General features: G+C 35.8%; 1 protein-coding gene across 1 annotated transcript; it reads left to right on the top strand.

Annotated features, from left to right (window-relative positions):
• The first annotated feature begins 335 nt into the window (after positions 1-335).
• Positions 336-19,370, top strand: LOC148196940 (protein disulfide isomerase-like 5-4). Its single transcript, XM_088092372.1, has 11 exons — positions 336-532; positions 1,206-1,281; positions 1,481-1,569; positions 3,185-3,242; positions 3,359-3,531; positions 3,631-3,688; positions 4,217-4,257; positions 4,417-4,491; positions 18,377-18,433; positions 19,040-19,106; positions 19,186-19,370. The coding sequence occupies exons 1-11, from the start codon at positions 384-386 to the stop codon at positions 19,246-19,248; spliced, it is 906 nt and encodes a 301-aa protein (XP_087948498.1). The 5' UTR covers positions 336-383; the 3' UTR covers positions 19,249-19,370.
• The last annotated feature ends 5,196 nt before the right edge of the window (positions 19,371-24,566 follow it).

The raw sequence follows: 24,566 nt of genomic DNA, 5'->3' as shown, positions 1-24,566 counted from the left end.
AACTATTTCGTTTTTAAGGTCACAATGATAATTACATAGGTGTCTTGGGGACGTAACACACGTTTGTTAGGTTAAAAATATAATTGACGTTATCAATGACTAAATTTGTAAATTTTTAAAAAGAAAAAGATAAAAATAAAACAAAATTTGAAAAAAAAAACTAAATAACTTATGATAGTTTAACCACAAAAACATATTTAACCTTAAATATATTTTCATTACGTCAACTATGCAGAATTCGATTTCCCCCATCTAATTTGTAATTAAATATTCCACTTTTTTTTTTTAATATATTCAAATTTTTTCGTTAGTCACAAGAGTGAGAGAGACGGGGACGAATAAGCCATAGGGAAAGGCCAGCTCCTTCGATACAATCTATAGCTATGGCGCTTGTGTTTCGGAGACTTTTGTTCTCCTTATATACAATCTATAGCTTTTGCGCTTTCTGTTTCGGGGGCTTTTGTTTCTCTCATTCTACCTTTTTCGCCATCATGATTTCTGCAACTGAGCCCAAATCCGGTGATCTTTACAGGTTGGAATCTCTCCTTTCTTCCTTTCTATTTCAATTGACTAGCGAATGTGCAGAAGCAGAATCCTTGTTTTCTGTTACAGAGTTGGAATTTGCTGTGCTCACTGTTAAGCTCTTTGTATAGCGGTTCATTCAAACCGAAGTCCACACCGTAAGAAAACACTGATACTGATATTTTTCTGTGTCAGTGGGCAAGAAGAGCGATAAGTATCGAACAGAACACAAGATACTACGAGCTAAATAACTCGAAGAATCTCAAATTACAAGAAGTTCTATATTAGAAAGAATCTCGAGCCTTTCTTGATATCGAGAAAAAAGAAGAATCACTTGTGTCTATCAAAACCAATAGAGCTTTTCAATCATTTTCACACTATCTATTTGTAGAGTTAGTTCACAAGTAGTTAGCTGTCAACAGCTAACTAATTTAGTTATAACTACTGAAATTCCAGACTCTGACAAAGAACTCGTCCATTGCCTAGATTCGAGTCTTCTTGTGTGGTTGGAAGTATTTCGGCGTAAATTTTTTTACTAGTTTTGTGGTTATGGATTTTAACACTTGCGATGTAAATTTTACGAGTAATTTGGGAACGTAGGTTTCCTTTGTTTGCTTTTTTTTTTTTTTTTAAATCAGGAATGATCTTGTTATGTGTTTGTTGTTTACTTGTGTTGTCAACAGAAAAATCCTGGGAGGTTTGACTGAGGCGCGATTATCCATAGTGGCAGTTCTCTCCATGATGTTATTGTTTGGAATGGTCAGTGGCTGAAACTTCCATCATGTTTATGACTTGTGAATTGTTGAACAAAGAATTGTAATTTAGACTGATGTTAGGTCCTACACTGCTTTAGGAGAACTCTAATTTTCAACATCTTGTATTTAGTTTCGTCAAATTTCTAAGTTTGAATTGGTTGTTCAAATTTCATTTTGATATTTATCTTGCATCCTTGTTTCAGGAACCATGTTATTTGGCTGTTAGCGCCTCCACATCAGTGAATGTTTACGAGAGCTCTGATCATTACTATTTACGTAATTTCAATAAAAGGTAGAACAATATCTAGGCATTTGTTGTTGAATAGGGATGCTTTTCTAAGATGAATGCTCATGTCTTAACTATTGTTTGATATTATGTATTTATTGGTGGGTTTGTGGTTTTGTTGAGTCTTGGTATGAACCTGTCCTATTACAAGGAATGAGTCAATCTACTTCTATTTCGAAATTAAGGCTGGTTAGGGTTCGATACCTTGTTTGCTGTGTCTATTGATTAATTCTTGAATCAAAACGCTTTGTAGTTTCACCATAATCTTGAAATTCACTTCGGTAGCTCTCAGATAGAGCATTAACATATTCTAAGGAATTTAAATTGCATGGAAATTTAATTTTTTTATTTAATTATTTTCTTTTTTAAATTTTTTAATGAGCAGTTTAAAATTCTTACAGTTTAAAATCTGTTTGTTTTGATAAAGTAATTTAATTTTCAATGAATGTATGTAGAATTTTAAATATTTATTTTACAATATGCATAACAGATATATAAGGAAATAGAAGCTTAGATGCAAAGGAGAGAGAGTGCCACGTGATTTGAGAAACAATACAACAACAAAAAATTGCTGTTGTAAGAATCTATCAGAAACAACACAATAGAAAAATAACAATAATAATCACATAAGATAATATCAATAATTTTAATAACATGCATAAATGCGAGCAATGCCTTTTTCCTCACAAGAGAGTATCGATATTTTTAATAACATACACAAATAAAGAAATTTCTTTTTTTTCTCATAGGTATTCCTTGTTTATACAACCAAAGAATCTATGTAAAAAAAAACCTATATTTTTTTTCCACAATATTAAGAGATTTTTCATGTACAAGATAAAACTTTTCGGAAACATAGTTAGATCATAGTGATAAGGAAGGTATAGTATAAAATGACATATCTGAGTTCATAATCCATGATTAGCTCCTAAATAATATTTAGAATTACACTAATCTCTAAAATATTTTAAATAAAAAATACATTTCTCTTATTATTTATAACTTAATTGGAAGGTAGGTGTGCAACCCAACACTCTTCGCTGGGTAGATCCAACATGAGATTATCTAACATTGGTTGACATTCTTATCTTGATCAAACATGGCTTAATATGAACTTGATCAAACATGGCTTAATATGAACTTGATCCAACATCAAGTAAGTTCGAAGTGGATCTAACTCGACCTAACATTTTTGACTTGATTCAACCCACTTTGGCTTAACTTGACTCTATATGAGCTCAACTCTACCCAACTCAACGTGGCCTCAACATAACTCAAACTCAACGTTAACATGGCTTTGACTAGCAACACATCTTCAACACCGTAGGGTGGACTATATATAGACTTTTCTTCCTTCGATAACACACATTCAACTCTCATTATTTCCCTTGCTAACAATGATGGCTTGTGAAATTGACATGAGGTCAATGTGAAGAATGCCTTCATCTCTCACAGTTCCTAAGTTTTTCTAAAAGCTTCTAGTCCTCCCCAACTCATTTGGACACCATAGCAAGTGATAGTATTATATTCAGTACGTTCAGTCAATTTAATGCCTATTTGTAAACTTTATCTTCTTCTTTCTCTGTTGTTGTTGGCTTATTGCTTCAACGTATTTTTGTAGTTTTCTTGATGTCTCGTATGGGTTTGCATCAAATGATGTGAGTGACGTGATGGAAACAGTAAGTCTCTGTTACTCCATTTTCTTATTAATTTTATGCTTCCTAATGATATGATACTTCATCCCATTCTTTGATGTTTTAGGTCTTCTGCTTAATATTTTACCTCTTGTTTTCAGGAAGGGATCAATATAGAAAAAACAGTTCTTGATTCAAATTCAAGACCGGCTGGCACTGAGTTTCGTTCAGGTACAGTTACAAATGCTGTAAAGCATGATGATGAAGTAGATGGAGAATCTGATGAAGGTTCACTTTCACTCACAACACTTAATTTTGATAATTATGTTAATCAGTAAGTGGCCACTTCTGAGAATATGTCATTTGAATTTTCCTTGTTTTAGCCAAGTTCCTTTCAAAATGTATTATTTACTCTATGTTTCATATTATGCAGGTTCCCAATTACAGTTGTAAATTTCTATGTACCTTGGTGTTACTGGTCTCAGCGTTTGGTAATAATTTTTATCATAATTCTGTATGGTAATAATTTTTTTTTATCATAATTATGTATCTCTTTATCAGGAAATAAGATTGGCACCAGGCCTGTCTTTGTTGTTTCCTAAATAATTATCTCTTCATCAGCTAATAATTTCTTTTATCATAATTCTGATGTCTTTGTTGTTCCCTAAATAGACTGGGTTAAGTTTCAACAATGTCTCATTCCTTAAAAGGGGAATTTCCCTCTCAGTAAAAGCCTCTAAGTAGCAGTGGCAAAGGCTATTTCAAGTGAATCTTTCATCAGTTACACTTTAGCAGTGACTAATGCAAAAATATGATTTATAATATTGAATAACGTTACGACGAGGGTGGTTGCATTTAACCCATATAAGATTGTTAGCCATGTGGTTTGATACAATGAATGAATCATGTAGAAGCTCTTTCCCTTAACGAATGATGGCTGGTTTATAAATTATAACATTTTTGGTGGATTAATAGATTTTAAACTTTACATGAATTTGTCTTCTACTTGTTTCTTTCAGAAACCTGCTTGGGAGAAAACAGCTAAAATTATGAAGCACAGGTCCTTTATTCTTGATTCATTGTTTCTCACACTTCTTGAAATTACATTTTAGAAGATAGATTTTCCCCTCTCCTTTGTAGATTTAGACTTATTTTTTATCATAACTTCACTAATTCAATGTCCGATATGTGTTTGATAAATTTGAATTAACTTTAATAGGTATGACCCAGAAACCGATGGGCGCATTATTTTGGCAAAGGTGGATTGCACTCTAGAGGCAGGTTTATGCAGGAGGTACGATTGCTAGTTTCATTACTTTTCTGTTTCCCACAAAAGATTGTGCTTCTTACCTACAGTTGACATGTTTTGCTTTTTTTTTTTTCAATATTTAAATCCATTACTTAATGAAATTTGGCGTTTTGAATCATATATATATATCCAATGTTGCCAAGTCACATTTGTAAGCTAGTTAAGGCTGCAGTTAGTTTAGGGATGCAATAACGTTCTTAGATTTGATTAAAAAACTATAAAGGCTATGCTTTTGATGAAGTTGAGTGGGGAAAGGAAAAGAAGGAAAAGAGCATTCACGGAAAGAAATGATTTGATTATATTAAATAGAGAAATGTGATATTTGATTACATCAATAGGGAAATATCTTAGCGAACATTTCTCATTATTAATTATTGATTTTATCCCTTATTACTGTATCTCTTCTTCTTGATTATAAACAAGAATAACTCATTGTTCAATACCCAACATATTTTATGTAAAATAGAAGGAAACACACAAACTTGCTACTATCTAAGGTCTATGGTATTTATTAATGACAACCAAATAATAATAACAAAATCAATCTGCTTTGGGACAGTAATTAAAAACAATAACATAGTAATTATATACCGAATAAACTGTGACTCAAAAAAAAATTACTAATAAACTTCTTAAATTTAAGTTTATTCAACAAAACTCCCCCATAAACATAAGTCTTTCAATCGTTCAATATTGTACTCCAGCTTTCCATGTCCATCATCCCACATCAGGTTTGTTTCTTCCATTAAGAGTTGGATTCTTCATTTTCTTCACGTTGGTCATGTTGTCTTTCACCTTGACTGACCTCTCCAATGATTTTGCCAACTTGTTTTTAATTATGGCTGACCTCTTCTTCGTCTTGACCAACATGGTTGACCTCTTCTTGACCTTGACCAACATAATCGGCCTCTTCTTCGCTCTGACCAACTTGTTCTTTGATTTGTTTGACTTCTTAGTAACCTCGGCCAACTCGTTCCTGACCTTGGTCGACCTCTTAGTGTCCTTGGGCAATCTCTCAACATCATTGGCCGACCTCTTAATGACCATGGTCGGCCTCTCAACCATCTTCTCTCAGTCATCTTTATCTCTTTCAAAAATCGATTTGTCAGCTGTGACTTTGTTATGATGGTGGCTCTCCTTGCTAATGTTGGCAAGCTCCTGTTCCAAGTTATTCTGTGCCAACTCCTTCCATATCTAGTTCTTCAAGCAGAGATTCTTCACCCTTTCTTGAAGCATCCAATTGAGTTTCCTTAGACACTGTATTTCCTCATCTTTTTCTTTTAGTTTCTTCTCCACGACTTCTTGTATCATTTTCACCATCATTTTCGATTGCCTCACTTGTTGCTCCTCGAACTCCAATATTTTATCATGCTTTATCCTTGCCCTTTTTATCTACAGGTTCGCCACTCTCATCATCATGACCTCCAACATCTTTACAGAGTTCTTCACCTTCACTGAGCTCTCTACCAAAACTTCTGAGGTCTTCATGGCCACTGTCGAGCTCTGCACACACAAAATTGGGCTCTCCACGGGCCTTGCCATGCGCACTACATCACTTAGTATTGTCGAGTTCTCCTTGCTAGCCTGCACACTTGATCTCCACACCATCACAAAACGCAGACACAGCTTGACTTCTACTTTACAGCTTGTCTACTCAGCGTCTGACTTCTAATTCGGCAACTCGGAGTTCGAGCTCTTTGCCATCAAAACAATTCCTATCTCTTCCTCTTCTTCTTCAATAAGGAGATTTTTCTCCCCCTTTGTCTTAACTCAGCAAAACTTCAGAACATGGCTGACCTTACCACAATTGTAACATTTTGTCGATTTGCACTCATTTGCATAGTGGCCATGCTTACCACACTTAAAACACTCCACTCTTGATCAACCTCCTCGACCTTTTCCTTGTCCTCAGCCACGCCAATTCTGTAGATCGGTTTGCTTTTCGTTGTCGTCCTTAAAATCACCTCTGTAACATGCTTCAGGACCTCAACCCTGAGTGTTCCGAGTTCCTCCATTCACGTTAAGTTGTGCTTGCAATGCTTGATCAAATGGTTGATAGTTCTTCCTTTTTCGTTATTCGTGCAGCTCAAGCGACTTGGCAAGCTCTTGAATTGAGAGTGTTGACAAGTCCTTTGACTCCTCAATGGCACAAATTGTATTTTTGAAATCATCTGTTAATGATCTCAAAATTTTCTATGCAACCCGATTGGTTGGCATTGGATCCTATCAAGTTGGTTGACCACCTTTTCTACCTGAGTTATATACTTAGTTATCCATTCGTTGTCCTCCATTTTCAAATTTTCAAACTCCTCCTAAGAGGTTAAAGTCGCACTTGTTTAACACGGTTGTCCCCTTTATATGCAATCTCCAAGATCTCCCACGCTTTTTTTGAAGATGCAACTTTTGCTATATTCTCAAAGCCTGCTTCATCCATCGCTATGTATAATAGGTACAAAGCCAGTTTGTCTTTTACTCGCATATTTTTCAATGTAGCAATCGTTGCCACCGTCTTCTCTTAATCCTTTGAGGGTTCTTGGTATCCATTCTCCACTACATCCCATACATCTTAGCATCCTAGAAGAGCCTTCATCTGAAGCTTCAATTATCAAAAATTGGCTTTCTTTGACAATTGTGGCAGAGACATACCGTTCACAAGATTTGCCATCTCACTTACCTCTCTTTCTTACAAGAACTTAAACATAGTGTTTCACTCTCTCTTCCTTTCTCTCAATTGGACACTCAGGATATAAAGCTCTGATGCCAATTTGTAAAATAGAAAGACGACATACACATTATATAATTGAACTCTGTAATTTTGTGTATTTCATTTATGAATACCATAGGCCTTAAATAGTCACAAGAATGGAGATAAATAAACCCTAATGATTTTACAGCAGAAAATCAATAATAATGACATAGTGAAATCATAATAACAAAATCAATCAAAGCACATTGCAACAATAACTAAAAACGGTAACATGGTAATCATGCACCAAATAAACTATGACTCAAATAAAATTACTAATAAACCCGTTAGATTTAAGTCTATCTAACATTTTCATCTAGTTTTTTTTACACATACCATGAATCACCAACCTCTTTCCTTTTTTGTAAATCCATTTTTGTTTCTGCCTCTTAATTTGAGACACTCTCCGTTGTGTAATTTAACTTTTCAGACAAATGTAGAATCCATGTTAAGAAAATCTTCTTAGTCTTCCATTATATGATTGTTGTAGCTGCCATCCAAATACCATATATTTTTATGCTCGAGTTGTCTTTGACAAGTAAAGATCAAGTTCCCTTCACCATTTTGTACTTTATTAAATGACATGTAGTGTTGATTGTCAAAGTGACAATCCTTTTGCTCATAGCCACACCTTTTCAATTATAATATTGTGGCTTGCCTATGTTTCAACAATCTTTTTCTTTATGATTGTTCTTCTTACGTATTTCCTTTTCTCTTCCAAATTTGCTACCTCTAGAAGACTTACCATTATTTGTTGATTCACCAATTTGAGATAATACAATAAGTTTGGATTGAAACATGCTTTCAAATCACTTTTCATTGTGATTTAACAATTTATGGTCACAAGATCTAAGCGACTCCATCAATACTTGACTAATCATGGTTGATAAGTCCTTAGTTTCTTCTATGGAAATCACTATAGGATCAAATTATTATGTCAAACTAATAAGAATTTTATTAACAATTCTTCATTTATTGATTGTATCTCCATTAAACTTCATTTGATTCACCAATTTAGACAATCTATTGAAGTATACTTTCAAACTTTCATTTTTCTTCATCCTTTGAATCTCTCTTACAAGATTGAAGTTTAATTGTTCTCACCTTTAAATCTTCTTTGAACTCTTATTGAAGAGTTTCCCATTTTTATTTTGTTGTTTTTGCCCTCATGGTACTTATTCCTAATGAGACTCCTCTCTAAACAATCCCAAGAATGGTAGTTGGAGAATGGGATCCTCTAGAATAACTTTTTTTTTGTATACTTTATCCCCTTCTACATTGGTACAAGTTCTTTAATTCTTCAATTCAAGTTTTTTAATTCTTTCTTATTCCAATATCAATTGGTATCATACCAATGATCTTGGAACTATGGTGTGTTTTAAGGGTTATGGTGAATACAAGGATGGAATCAAGAATGGAAGAATTAGAACGGATGTTGCAAGAAGTTGTTCATGACAAAGAGAAAGTTGAGAATAAATAACATGAGCGTTTTACAAAGATTGGGAGATTTTATGAAAGGTCTCACAATTGTGTGGAAAAAATATCATGTGGCAAGAAGACAATGGATATCTTATCCGGGGTGGAAGAAAGAATCTTCACAAGGCAAGGGGAAGAAAGGTGGAAACCAAACTTTATATTTCTGATTTTGTAGGAGGATATAAGTATTTTGAAGTTGTGAAAGGAATCGTTGATAGGATAAGTAAAATGTGGTGATAGTAGAATGCGAAAGTAGTAGTTGGAAGAAGTATATTTTGTAGTTACGAGTCTTAAATCAAATGCTAGTGTACATCTCATTTCACCCACATGATTATCCTAGAAAATGCTAGCCACAACTTATATAAAATGTTCTAGATTTTTCCTTGCGTAGAATGTTGTTTTATTTATTAGCTCCTATCTTAGGCTTTTTTTACTTTGTTCTAGAATTTTCTTTACATCTTAATACTCTTCCTTAATGCAAATTCAGTGACTCCAAGCATAGTGCGTTGCAGTTCAAACCTTTGTCTTGGTAACGCCTTTATAAAAATATTTGCAATTTGGTCTTCTATTTGGCAGTACTCGAGTCAAATCTTCATATTTATCTCTGCTTTCCTGATGAAATGATATTTAATTCTATATGTTTTGTTTTATTGTGATGCACTGGATTTTTCGTCATTGCAATAGTCGATTTATTATCATAGTTAATTATAGTAAGGCCACTTTGTTTTCTCCTGTATCTTAAGTATCTTTCGAAACCATATATAGCTTCACTTGTTGCTTTAGCAACAACCATGTATTATGCTTTAACTATTGATTGTTTATGCCTTGCTTCTTTAACACCTAAAAGAATATTCCTAATCCAAGTTAGAAAGCATAGCCTAAGCTTGCTCCTCATGTCATTTACCAACCCTGCCCAATCATTATCGGTATAACCAAGAAACCTTCGATTGCTTATTGATTTATACCATATGTGTTACGTACATGAGGTCGATACGTAACGATCCACGAACACAATAGGCAATAAATCTAAAGAATGAATGATAATGGATGAATGAATCTCTTTTATTGATGGTAATATCTGAATAAACAAGGGTATACAATAATTAGGAGCATAACCTCCTTCAATTACTTTGAGATCATAACCTCCCTCACAAGACAATAATGTCTGTCACAAAACTCAATAATAAAAATCATCCCTTTAACCCTAGACTCTAACTTTATTTATACTAATTATTTATCGCACATCTCTTATTAAATATTTCCCTAGAATATATCTACATTTAATATAAATATCCCTATATTTAATATAAATATCTCCTCATATATTATCCTAGCATATATCCTTAATTATAAATATCTTATATTGAATATTTCCCTGAATATATATTTATTTACTCTAATTAACTTATACTATATTTCTTTACTCTAATTAACTTATACTGAATATTCTCTCTGCTTCCCACCGTTCGACCTGGTCGCTCTCGGTTGTCCACCGTTCGGCCTAACCTCTCCATGCCTTCCACCGTTCGGCCTAACCTCTCCATGCCTTCCACCGTTCGGCCTTTACGGTCAATACCGTTCGGCCTCACTTCCCCTTCTGTCCACCGTTCGGCCTAACCTCTCCATGCCTTCCACCGTTCAGCCTTTACGGTCAATACCGTTCGGCCTCACTTCCCTCCTACCTTTCTTTTTCTTCTCATTACCTCCCACCTTATACCCTAACATTACACCCCGCTACAAAACAACCTTGTCCTCAAGGTTGGAAACGGGGAGCTTGATCTCATAACTCCTCATCAATTTAGGTCTAGAGGCTCGGGTGGTGACCATCCCTCCTCATCTTCCGCCAATATCGTGACCCTCAAGCTCTTGTCTGGACAACGGTGAGCAGGATTGAACCGTTCGCCGCATCTAAAGCACCTTCCTTCTTTCCTCTTTTTTTCATATTCCTCATAGGGTAGATCCCTTTTGTTTCCTTCCTTTCATCCGGTCCCACATTCTCCGTGATGTCCGCTCGGCTCTCCATGGCAGTTATCGTTCGGCTCTAGTTAGGGCGACTGAGCTCCAGTTGCGTATCTGCACCGTTCGGTTTTTCCCTAAATTGATTCTTGATCACACTTTCGCTCCCAGCCTTCACGCCCCCTTGGAACTCTTCCACGTCCTTTGCCAATCTCATAACGTCCATCAACTCCCGCAGATCAAGTAATCTGAGTTGATTACGGATCCCCTCCTGCAATCTTGCCATAAAGTACCCCATCAGTTGTGCGTCGGGCATTGTTTCTGTTTGGCCGACCAAGACTTCAAATTCTTGGATGTATTCCTCCACGGTTCCTGATTGTTTACGGGCCGCCAGTCTCTCGAAAATGGTTCCCCGGTTTCTTCCTCCAAAACGGATCACCATTGACTCCTTTAATCCTGTCCACAAACGGTTCCTGGCCTTCTCCCTCCAGTATTTGAACCATTGTCCCGCGATTCCCTCCATGCTGATATAGGCTAGGCACAACTTTTCTTCCTCCGATACTCCTTGTAGCTCAAAAAATTTGTTCGCTCTATTGATCCAATTCAACGGATCACTTCCTTAAAAAATGGGTAAATCTACCATTTTCCTCCAATTCGGCTGCTCCTCTCGGTGTCCACCATCTAGCATGCTGCCATTTCTCTCGCCCTCCTCCTCCTTTCTCCCGTTGACAGACCCCTGACTTCCATCTGAGTTTCCTTCATGTCATTGACCTCGCTCTCCCATCACCTTCACTAGTTCCTGGACTACTGCCTCCAATCCTCCCATGGAGATTTCTATGACCTCTAGTTTCCCCTCAATTGCATTCACCCTTCCCTCCATGATGTGTTTCCTCCTCTCAATAGGATCCCGCAGTTTCCTCCCTTGACGATCCGGCAGGTCAGACCAATTGTGACGTACCTAAGGTCGATACGTAACGATCCACAAATACAATAGGCAATAAATCTAAAGAATGAATGATAATGGATGAATGAATCTCTTTTATTGATGATAATATCTGAATAAACAAGGGTAAACAATAATTGGGAGCATAACCTCCTTCAATTACTTTGAGAGCATAACCTCCCTCACAAGACAATAATGTCTGTCACAAAACTCAATAATCAAAAGCATCCCTTTAACCCTAGACTCTAACTTTATTTATACTAATTATTTCCCGCACATCTCTTATTAAATATGTCCCTAGAATATATCTGCATTTAATATAAATATCCCTATATTTAATATAAATATCCCTATATTTAATATAAATATCTCTCCATATATTATCCTAGCATATATCCTTAATTATAAATATCTTATATTGAATATTTCCCTGAATATATATTTATTTACTCTAATTAACTTATACTATATTTATTTACTCTAATTAACTTATACTGAATATTCTCTCTACTTCCCACCGTTCGGCCTGTCGTTCCCCGTTGTCCACAGTTCGGCCTAACCTTTGCATGTCTTCCACCATTCGGCCTAACCTCTCATTGTAGTCTACTCTTGGTTGTTGTGAATAACCCTTAGCTACCAACCTAACCTTGTGTTTTTGAATGCTACCATCGGGGTTTAATTTTGTCTTGAAGACTCGTTTAACTCTGATGATATCTTTATCTTTTGGACAATCTGTTATCTCCCATGTGTAAGTTTTCTCTATTATCTTTATCTCTTCTTTCATTGCCTTGACCCATTCTTCTTGTTTTGTCGCCTCTTCAAAACTTGCAAACTCTAGTATGACCAAGTTGCCACATTCATATATGTATTCCAATGATCTAACTCATCTCGGAGTGGATTCAAGTCATGATTATTCTTGATCTTGAATTGAAGTTGTAGTTGTTTGAGATTCTGGAGTTACAATGATGTCTTCATTGTTATTTTCTTGGATTGTGGTTGGTTGATTATTGAATATTTATATTGTCTTCCTCTCACTTTGTTCTTCTTCCCAAATCCAAGTAGTGCTTTCATCCACTTCAATGTCTCTATTGATAGTTAGCTTCTTTCCCTAAAGATTGTAGACTGATAGGATATATGGTAGTAGATGTTTTTAGGGGTTGAAAGGTATATGAGAGAAGAAGAAGGGTACCAAATGGTGGAAGACGGGGAGAGGTCGAACCGAATGGTGGAAGGCGGTAGGGGAGAAGAAGAAGGGCACCAAACGGTGGAAGGCGACGAGAGGTCAAGCCGAACGATGGAAGGCGGTGAGGGAGAAGAAGAAGGGCACCGACGATGGAAGGTAGGGAGAGGTCAAGCCGAAAAAGGAAGGCGGTGAGGAATCAGGCCGAACGACTGAAGGCAATGAGGGCTCGAGCCGAAGGTGGAAAGAGGTGAAGAACTAGAGCCGATCGATTGAATAATTACTATCCTAACTGTTGTAGCAGTTAGGATGGGTGGGAAATATTTAGTAATAATTATAGTAAATAGAGCTATATCCTAGGAAAATATAAAGTATAAGATGGGCGGGAAATAATTATACTAAATAGAATATTCTAGGGAAATATTATATTTATAGTAAATAAAGCTATATTCTAGGAAAATATTCAGTATAATATTTATAGTAAATAGAGCTATATTCTAGGGAAATATTTAATATAAATAGAACTAGATTGTGTTATGGTTATGCTTTTGATTATTGAGTTAGTTAACCGGTGGCTACAGTCTTGTGAGGGAGGTTATGCTCCTAACTATCCTTGTTTTGTAAGGGAGGTTATGCTCCCAAACATCCTTTGTTTACAAAATTCTATTACAATTATTAGGAGAAATTCATTCTTTCATTATCTTTTCTGCCTACTATGATCGTGGTTAATTAGGTTACCTACTCAACAACCTAACAATTGGTCCGACTTGTCGGATTAGTAAGGCGGGAACTGTCGGATCCTATTGAGAGGAGTGAAAGGCGTAATGGAGGGAAGAATGGATGGAAGATTGAACGGTGTGGAGGGGAGGCTAGAAATGATGGAAATTGTGGTTGATGGAATGAAGGCTGAGACAGTGGCGTTGCGACAAGATTCTGCAGCAATGCACCAAGAGTCTACAACAATGTGCTAAGATTTGCAAGAAATCATGAGGATACTGGGTGGTCGAGGCCATAACCGGGACGACCAACATTGGGACGATAGTCAAGCTTCGGTTAATGAAAACAAAAGGAGGCAAGAGGAAGACATTGGAGGAAGAGAGGGTGGACGCCAGGAGGAGCAACCAACTTGGAGGAAAAGAGTAGATTTACCCGTTTCCGAAGGGTTTGATCCGTTGGGGTGGATCTCTAAGGCAGAGAAGTTCTTCGAGTGGCAAGGTGTGACAGAGGAGGAAAAGGTGTGCCTAGCCGACATCAATATGGAGGGGAGTGTTGGCTACTAGTTCAGAGCCTGGAAGGAAAAGGCCAATAATCGTTCTTGGGAAGGTCTGAAGGGGGCAGTGGTAGTGCGATTTGGAAAATGGAATGGGGTACCATCTTTGAAACGGTGGCAGCCAGTAAGCAGTCAGGGACCGCAGAAGAATATGTCCAAGCCCCGAATGGGAGAGGACTGCCAGATCCGAACATGAGAGGACTGCTGGAACCGAATGGTGGAAGACTGCTGGAGCTGAATGTGAGAGGACGGTCGGAACCTAACGAGAGAGAACTTCCCGAGCCAAACAGGAGAGGACGGTCAGAACCAAACGTGAGAAAACTGTCGGAACCAAACGGGCTCGTACTGCCAGATCCAAATGAGAAAGGACTACTGGATATCCTTTGGAAAGGAGTGTTGGATCGTGCGGAGAGAAGCGTGAGGGAAGAAAGAATGAAGGCTTTGGAAGGAAGGGCAGATGGAAGAATCAATGCCCTAGAGAAAACAATGGATTATGTGAGGAGGTGGGCCAGCCAACAGAAAAAGGGGCTTGCAGTTTTTGATACATCGGCAGAAGCGAGAGAGCGGCGTGAAGCATTCAAAGACATTGAAGACCGTTATCTCAAGGCTTACGATTCTGGAAAAGAGGTGACCAGAATGTAGGAAGCTAATAGAATCCAGGAATATTGGGAGTCACTAGAGGAGGAATTGCCACCACCCAAGCCTCTAGACCTGAATTGGAGGGTTGTAGCTAGTGGGGTTCCCTTCATTTGATAACACGAGGATGAAGAGGAGCCATGAGATCAAGCTTCCCGGTTCCAACCTTGAGGACAAGGTTGTTCTGCAGCGAGGTGTAATGATAGGATATAAGGTAATAGATGTTGTTAGGGGTTGGAAGGTATATGAGAGAAGAAAGTATATGAGAGAAGAAGAAGGGCACCGAACGATGGAAGATGGGCAGAGGTCGAGCCGAATGGTGGAAGGCGGTAAGGGAAAAGAAGAAGGGCACTGAACGGTGGAAGGCGATGAGAGGTCAAGCCGAAGGGTGGAAGGTGGTGAGGGAGAAGAAGGGCACCGAATGGTGGAAGGTGGGGAGAGGTCAAGCCGAACGATGGAAGGCGGTGAGGAATCAAGCTGAACGGCTGAAGGCGGTGAGGGCTCAAGCCGAACGGTGGAAAGAGATGAAGAACTAGAGCCGATCAATTGAAGAGTTACTAGGATGGGCGGGAAATATTTAGTAATAACTATAGTAAATAGAACTATATCCTAGGGAAATACTCAGTATAAGATGGGCGGGAAATAATTATAGTAAATAGAGCTATATTCTAGGGAAATATTATATTTATAGTAAATAGAGCTATATTCTAGGGAAATATTTAATATAAATAGAGCTAGATTGTAGTGTTAGGGTTATGCTTTTGATTATTGAGTTTGTTAACAGGCGACTATAGTCCTGTGAGGGAGGTTATACTCCCAACTATCCTTTTTTTGTGAGGGAGGTTATGCTCCCAACTATCCTTTGTTTACAGAATTATATTACCATTAATAAGAGAAATGCATTCTTTCATTATCTTTTCTGCCTACTGTGATCGTGGTTAATTAGGTTTCCTACTCAGGAACCTAACATAGACTCTGTAGCCTTTGGATTGTGTGTTGTATCACAAGAAGTTACCTTTACAATCCTATCTTCTAGTTTTTGTCTCTTTTGGTATGGAACGTCAATATAACAAACAAATCCAAATACTCTTAGATTTTTAGCTGATGGGTTCTTCCCGCTCCAAGCTTCAATCGGAGTCTTGCCCTGAATTGCCTTAGTAGGACATATGTTGAGTAGGTAGACTATAGTGTAGAATGCTTCAACATAGAATGTATTTGGTAGTCCTTTCTATTTTGCTCGTCATGCTTTGCTTGATGAGAATGGTAATCAGTGTTATTTGTCGAGGAGACATCTTTCGCATGATTCATTATTCTCTTTTAAGCATGGAAGATCTCTCATCATGATTTTTTGGACATAGAAGCTTAAGGTATGTGTGTTGAAGTGATCAAATCTCCTATGCCAAAACCATGAGTCATCAACTTCTACCTTCATGGAAATATTAGTTCTAGGTTTGAAGCTTATGAAAAAGCTTCTATTCTCTTCTCCATCTTTACTTGGTCAACTTCTAACCTTCTACTGTCATAAATTTTGCATGTATCTTTCTCAAAGTGAAAACAATATCCATTATCCATCATTTAGCCAATACTTAAAAGATTTTCTTTAAGATTGAGCACTAGTAAAACGTCCTTAATGAATTTCTTAACTTTTTTTTTCTTCGCCATGACAATTCCTTTGCCTTGACACTCGACTTTGGTGTTGTTTCCCCGTTGCACTTTGACATTGATAGATTTATCAATGTCTTTGAAGATGCTTTGATCTTTGGTCATTTGAGTGTTACATCTATTATTCAAGTACTAGTTGCCTTCTCTACTAGCATATTCTTGATTAGCATGGAATAAATGTTGCTCCTCATTATGTTCTCTAGCAAAGTTTGTTTGATGCTTATTTTTATTACGACTTCTCGATGTGACTAGGTTTATTGCAATGACCTGACTTATGCAAATGCCACAAGAAGGATATTTTATCTTTCTTGTTTCCAGATAAATTTATAGAATCTTTGCTTCAAGAATATTCTCCAACACTTTTCTTTTCTCCATCTTCTTTAATATTGGATTGCAATTTGAGGTTTGATTGGAATGTATTTTCAACTGAATTTATATCAGCACGACTGTTTAATCTTACTTGGTGTGCTCCGAGGATACCAACAAGTTATTTATCAACAGAGAAGATGGATATGAGGAAGTTTCTATGGAAACTATTATGGAATCATATTTTTCTATGAGAGTGATAAGAATTTGTTTCTACCACTCTTGTTTCCTCTATTTCTTATCCATATACTTTCATTGTGTTAACTATTTCTTTTGTTCTTCCATAGTATTTTTTAATGGTCTCAGATTCCTTCATTCTAATGGGCTTAAATTCTCTTCTTAGATAGTGTAGTTTGACGGTGCGTACCTGTTCATTCCCTTCAAATTCTTCTTCCAAAATCTCCCATGCCTTTTTTTTGCAGTTTCTGCATCCATGATCCTTCCTAGCGATAGTTTCTCCCATAGCTTGTTGAAGAACAAATAATGCTTGGCCATCATTTTTATTCAAAATCTTCTAACTTTTTTTTATCCTCCTCAGACAAGTGATAGTATCATCTGGTTTTGTATAACCAGATTGAACAATATCCCGCATGTTTAGTTTGAGTTTCCAAAAGTCAAAATTTTCACAGGTAAAAACTAGCAAGGGGACAAAAGAAAAATGAACATTGTTAGAAGTCATGGGTTAAGAGAAAAACTCTCTTTGTTGGAAGTATAAAGGGAAGGTTTTAGAAGTAATAAGATAGTTTTTTCTATGCCCAGTAGATGACCAAACATAGTTATGTTGTATGTATTTTAAAGCTGTGAAAGGAATAATTGATGGGATAAGTAAAATGTGGAGATAGTACAATGTGAAAGTTATAGTTGGAAGAAGTATATTTTGAAGTTGTATGTTTCAAATGTTAGTGTAATGGGTATTTATAGACCCCTTTCACCTACATGATTATTTTAGAAAATGCTAAGCACAACTTATGGAAAATGTTATAGATTTTTATCTATGTAGAATGTTATTGATTTTTTACCTCCTATCTTAGGCTTTCAATATTGTTCAGAATTTGCATTACATCTTAGTAGGGGAGGAGAATATGGTTGGACAAATACGTTGGAGCTGTATTTATGCTTGAAAGAGGTTACCGAAGAGGAAAAAATGCAAGCCCTTTTGGTCCTAAAAGATACTAAAGCAACTTGATGAATAGATATTTCATAAAATTTCCATTTTGCAAGGAAATGTGAACTTCAGCAATAATTTTCATTCTATACAAAATCGAAGACACTGTTTCGACCTCTTCCAAACCAAGTTTTACCGTTTCATTAGCGTCTCTTCAAATAATTGTCTTCCAAGAGTACTGATTCAAGTTGAAACAGTTGATAATAAAATACGTGTTTATATCAGAAACTGGACATACCAGAATATGCATTTCACAAACAATTTCATAGGCTAGGCTTTGTTAGCACAAGATTGTAGAAGATAAACATCAAACAATTTCTGCTTTATTTGCTACGCTGAGCATGGAACTTTTTTTTCTTCAGTATAATTTATGGTTTCCTGCCTTGGTTTGCTGACATTCTTATTGACACTTGTTATTCTCCACTGATACTTATTTTGTCATTCATTTGTATCTCATCACTATTTTCCAGGCATCACATAAATGGGTATCCATCTATTCTAGTCTTTCGTAAAGGAAGTGATGTAAGGTAATAAATCCATTAGGGAAAAATCAATTGGTCAACCAGTGTTTGATGAACAATTTCTTCCTCTATTTACTCCATATGTTACATGTTAGTTATGATTATTGACTCATGTTATTAGCAATAATATCATTGTTACCCCTGCACAAACCTCAGATATAGGTCATACCTTTTTGGTATTCTTCACTTTTTCTTTTTTGGCAATAATGAACACTTGCTCTTGTGGCATCTACATATCCTTTTCAAGGTATTATATATTTAATTTGTGGGTCTATTAAATTTTCTCAAGACACCACTTTTAAAATTCGGCAAATTGTATCACCCTATCTATTTTCTATTATTATTATTTTATCCAAATTGAGGGTTTATGATGGGTTGGTGATATGAAATTGTTTTAGAAGTGTGGAAGTTAGAAATTTAGTAGAAACTTGATCAAATTTCAAGGATTTCTTTATAATGTTGTGTTTAGAGGTCTTTCAATTCATTTTGTCATATCTTTATGATATTTCACACATCCTTGCTTCTGTGTACCATACTGGTCAACGATTAAAAGTTCTAAAGTTTTGGATTTTATTCATTAAATCTAATTTGGTGATGCTTTTCCAATTTCAGAAATGAAGATGGGCAACGTGTTCGCGAGTCCTATTCTGGAGATCGTGATACTGAAAGCCTTGTCCAGGTTCATGCTATATTTATTTTAAATAAACATACTTTGAATGATTAATGCTTTATATAATGTTATCACTTTCTTCGTGCAGTTTATGGAGAATTTAGTTGCAGCATCCCTTCCAATCCAGGTTTCATGGACAAACGCTGCATAAAAGATTCTAATATGAATAGGCGAACTACGTTGATTAAATAAAGCTTGCATGAAGCACACGTTGAAATAATCGTCTGAATAATATAGGTTTAATTTGTAGAAGTATTTGAAGGAAAATTATACTAAAACTCAAACCAATGGATACAAAACTTTCGAAAGTCTTTCTTTGCTCATATAAGAAGTAAATAAAAGGACTCTTTTTTCCTTTGTACTATTTATGGTATGACGAATTTAATGCAAGAGATAAGTTTGTATACATTCTTTTTCTTCTACTTTATTAATAACCTTTCATGCCAAATTACGATTTACAATTTCTTAGATGACTTATCCTTTTATCATCTCTTACAAACTAACCATCAAAATTTTAATTCAATTAATAAAATTAGAGTACAAAGTGAAATAAATGCAATCATGATGATTTCTGCTATAAATAGGAGTGTTACAAGTATATGAAAGATCTCACTTCTAAAATAGAAGAAAAAAAAACTCAAAAGAACGAAAAATACTGTAGTAACAAAGATCAAATTTTAATATTCAAATATTCATGTATGGAATGGAGATATCTATTATTTCTGTATATGTATATTATTCAAATTATAATTATCTTTGTTAGTAAAGTATATATAATCTCATTATTCTGTTTTGATTTCTAATCATTTTACCTCAATGTGTTTTACGTCTAACATGGTACTAGCTAGTGTCAATTTAAATTTATGTAATTGAAAGTTTTACTTTGAAAATTTAAAATAGTCTTGTTGATATATATATATATATATATATATATATATATATATATATATATATATATATATATATATATATATATATATATATATATATATATATATATATATATATATATATATATAAGAATAACGAAAATAATAAAAAAAAATCATTGAAGCATATTCATAATTTGAAATGAGAATATTAAGGTATTTTTTAATCTATCTCACCTTATATTGAATCTATTGTAAAACCATATCCAAATTTTAAAATACATTTATTAAATGACTTGTTATTGTTAAGTCTTGTGTTCTTAGCATGTCCAGATATACGAAGAATTAACTTGAGTCTACAGTAGCTTGCTTTGAATCTATGTGAACTATTGATAAAATTGTCTAAAATTACCTCCTAGAAAAACTACATTTCCACCAAAAGATGTTAAGAACAGAAAGATATCATTTGTACAAGGAAACTTAAGAGAATAATTCATTTATTTAGAAATTTTAAAATTATTTTATATAAAATGATAGACGAAAAAATTAAAATAAAATTGAAATTGTAAAATTTGAAAATATATTTTAAATAATTAAAATAAAAGAATTTGAAATTAATTAAAAAGGAAGAAAATTTAAATTTCGTAATGTGTGAAATTTCTTATTAGTCATGATGAAAAAGGTCCACAAGTTCCAAAAGTCAACTTGTATCGACCTTTAGTTTCAGGTGAGTTGTCTTAATATTAAGTCTAAGTTGACACGGTTTGACTATAAGTCTAGGTCGACCTTTAGTTTCAGGTGAATTGTCTTAATATTAAGTCTATGTTGACTCAACATGACTATAAGTCTAGACCGACTTGTGTTGACCTTCAACCAAAGTCGATCTTATCTCTATTTATAGTCAAGAGTGGCTCGTGTCTACTTTCTATTTTACCAACTCAACTCGATCTTCTACCTGAGTAAACTTAGCTTGACACTTTGATTTGGGTCGACTAAGTTGGACCTTTGTCTCCGGTGCCCTTGCTCTACTTTTGGCCCAAACATACTCAACTTAATTGTCGGTCTGGGCCTACTAAACTTGACCTTCAACTAGTGCCAAATCATCTTAAACTTCAACCATGGTTGTCTAGTCTCGACTTAGATTGACTTTCGACCAAGGCCGACTTATCTCAACCCTTGGGTCAGGCCAACTGGATTGTGGTATGTGTGTGATATTACCAATGTGATGTGTTGGCTTGTTGGTAGATAGTTGTCTAGGATTGGATGATTATGAGTTCAATTCTTAGGGAGAAAGCTTAAGCGAAACTTTAGTTTTATTTGTATTTTTGTCTAGGGCAAAATGGTCCTTTTTACCTTTATTAATTAGGTATAGAAATTAAAGTAGGAGGCGTAGAAAGGATAAGCATGCAAAGTTATATTATAAACTAAATTTTTAAGGGAGATTATGCGAATCTTTTAGAGGATTGAGTTGTTGTTATTTTAAAAATTAGTTGGGGAAAGATAAGAGATATAATCTAAAATAGATATTATTAATAGAAAGAGATAGAAGAAAGAAAGAGAGCTTTAGAAAAATCTAAAACTAACGTGAGAAGAGAGAGAAAGAGAGAGAGAGAGACGTTCTATTGGGAGAGAAGAGGCTACACGTGGGAGAGGAGGAAATCTGCGTAGATTGGAAAGGAAAGAAGGGATTAAAGTTGTTGTGATCTTCGGGATGTAGATAAAGCCCTAGTATTGGCCAAGTGTTGACAATATTTTTAATCTCGAGAAACGAAACCAAAAACCTGTTGATGGATCGGCAAGTGTACCGAATCGCACAAGTAATATAAAATGGTAAGACCAAGTATCGTGTCTCAGAGGACTCTCGGCACTAAGCAGTCATGTGATAACTTAATTAATTAAGATTTAAAATAAATGAGATCATTAGTTTGAGATGCAAAAACAGAAAATAAAATATGAATGCAAATTGATCAATAGTAGAGTAACACAAAGATGAACGGATGTTGTTTAATATGAGATGAATATGTTGTTGGGGTTAGATTTCACCAAGTTCCCTCTCATGTATATAAGAATTCCTCTTTATGCATTAATGTTAACGTCACTCACTAAAGTACTTAGAACCCAATCCCTTGGCGCAATAAGCCTGCCTTAATTCCTAGTTCGTGCAATTCCTAGTGTTCCTAGAAAATTAAGTCTGAACATCAAGAGTTTAAGACGACCAAGTACTCATACCCTCATCCTTGAGAAATATTACCCTTGGGAGAATCCAACAAGAACCTGAATTGTAAGGAACCTGAATTGTAAGGAACCTCCCGGCACTCATGCAATTCATAAATCATGCGACTAAATGAGTTAAATAGAGCAAGCATTAAAATAGATGAATTCCCTAAGAATTAATGAATAAAGCATATATGATTAAGAATCAATTCAAATACATGAGAGTTCACAAGGTTACATCATTCCCCAACAACAAATAGAGTTTAGTTCCCCATAGACATGGAGAAACTAGATGTACAATGGAAAAGCATGGGACAGTAAAACCCTAAGAGTAGAAGAGGAAGCTTCCGCCTCCAGATCCGCCTTCAGAGAGTAGAAGAGTGTGTTATTGTGTTGCTCCATCCAGAGATACAAAACCTAGAGCGTCGGGATCCTTTAAATAGAGTCGAAAAAGAGTAGTAACAGGGCCCGGCCCAAAAGAGTCGAAACAGAGCAAAAACTAGGCCTAATCCACGACGCACAACGCTCGGGGCGCCCCATTTAGGGCGCCCAAGCGGTGGACGTCGATTTCCTTAGGGCTTGAGCCTTCAATTTCGCCCAGGCTTCAGGGTCCGACGCTTGGGCGGCTAGGGCGCCCGGACGGCGGGCGTCGATTTTTCCACGCTCAAGCCTCCTGCAGGTCGCCCAAGCTTTGTGCGGTTCCCTCTTCTGGTTCTTTTTTCTAAGCCTTTCTGAGCTCTATATCCTTAGCACTTCATCTATGCTTCTTGTATTAACTCATTTTCTATCAAAACAAAGGGAACTAGTCATAAAATCATCAAATTCAACCTCAACTCTTTTATTCACACAACTTAATGAAAAAGCATGAGTCCAAACAAGTTTCTAAGTCAAAAAGGGTGCATTTAACATCAAAATTACATATCAGATAACGGTATTTTAAACCGTTAACACCAGGGTATTGATAACAGTTGAAAAATTGTTATTTTCATGCTTAAAATTGACACAAAAAGCAACCTTTACAATTAGAAACTAGCTTGAACTCATGCTTTTATCCATATTTTCAGAAATAAGAGAGCTGGACAGGTTTATGCTTGATTTCAGTGTTTTTGTGCAGGTTTTAAGGTGAATTTAGTGAAAGAAGTGAAGAAGGAGAGAGATGGAATCAGAAAAGACATCAAAAAGTGCAAAAAGAGAAGCCGAAGTCACCGCTCAGCGGCAGTTTACCGCTGAGCGGCACTCAGGAAGTCAAGGGAGGTCCGCTGAGGGGCAAAATGGCCGCTGAGGGGAAGAAACGACTCACGCACTTACCGCTGAGCGGTACTTTACCGCTGAGCGGCACTTTTATGGGCTTGGACCTAATTTTCTGTAATTTACGAATAATATATAAGCTTTAGGGTTTCCTAGGGTTAGGCATCTTTGGCTGGAACGAAGCAAACACTCTCTCTTCCACCCCTTTGAAGGAGGATCTTGGATGATAAGGCTTCCTCTTCACCTTTTTAGGGTTTTATCTTTCATTCTTTCATTGTTATTCATCTAGGTTCACCATGAATATGGTGAACTAAACTCTGTATGTTTGTTGGTGAATCAATGTAATCTTTTGAAGCTCTCATATATGGAATTTGTTTTTACATCTTTTATTTAAGATCTATGCTTTCTTTCATCATTAGTTAGGGTTTTTCCTCTTTGCTTAATGCTTGCGTTATTTAACTCATTCGATGCATGATTATTGGTTTTGTCGATACGGGCACGTACGGGGAAGTCTAGATCCGGGGAATTTCTCCCAATATTATATTGGTTATCGTTAAGCTCCTGCACTTATGAACTAATTATTAGGAATACTAGGAATTGTATGAACTCGTAATTAGGGAGAAGCCTTCTTGAAAGGTACTTTAGAGAGTGGCATTAACAATGATGATTTGAATGTTGAATTCCTAAAATATATGAGAGTGGATAAGATGAAATTGACCCCCAACAACATATTCATACATATATTTCATTGAAAGTGTTTATCTTTTGTTTTTGCCATTGATCAAAACTTCATGCATACATATTTAATTTTCGTCTTTTGCATATAAAAATCCAAATATTTCGTCTTTAAGTCTTAGCTAATCAATAAACCACACAACTAAACTAGGCCGTGAGTCCTTTGGGAAGAACGATACTTGGTCTTACCAAGTTTATTACTTGAACGATTCGGTCATACTTGCCGATTGAAAAACAAGTTTGTGACATCATATTTTGGTTCATAAATTTGTCCATCAAGTTTTTGGCGCCGTTGCCGGGGACTTTGGTTTAACTGGTTAATTTGTGTGATTGTTGATTATCTTTGACTTTAATTTTGAATTGCTGTTTTTATTTTCTGTTTTTTTTTTTATTTTTCGGTTTT

This window comes from Vigna umbellata, chromosome 6 (genome assembly GCF_029865625.1).
Source record: "Vigna umbellata cultivar VRB3 chromosome 6, Vumbellata_1.0, whole genome shotgun sequence".
NCBI classification, from domain to species: domain Eukaryota; kingdom Viridiplantae; phylum Streptophyta; class Magnoliopsida; order Fabales; family Fabaceae; genus Vigna; species Vigna umbellata.
Note: the sequence above shows the minus strand (reverse complement) of the source record. Positions and strands in the feature narration are given on the sequence as shown.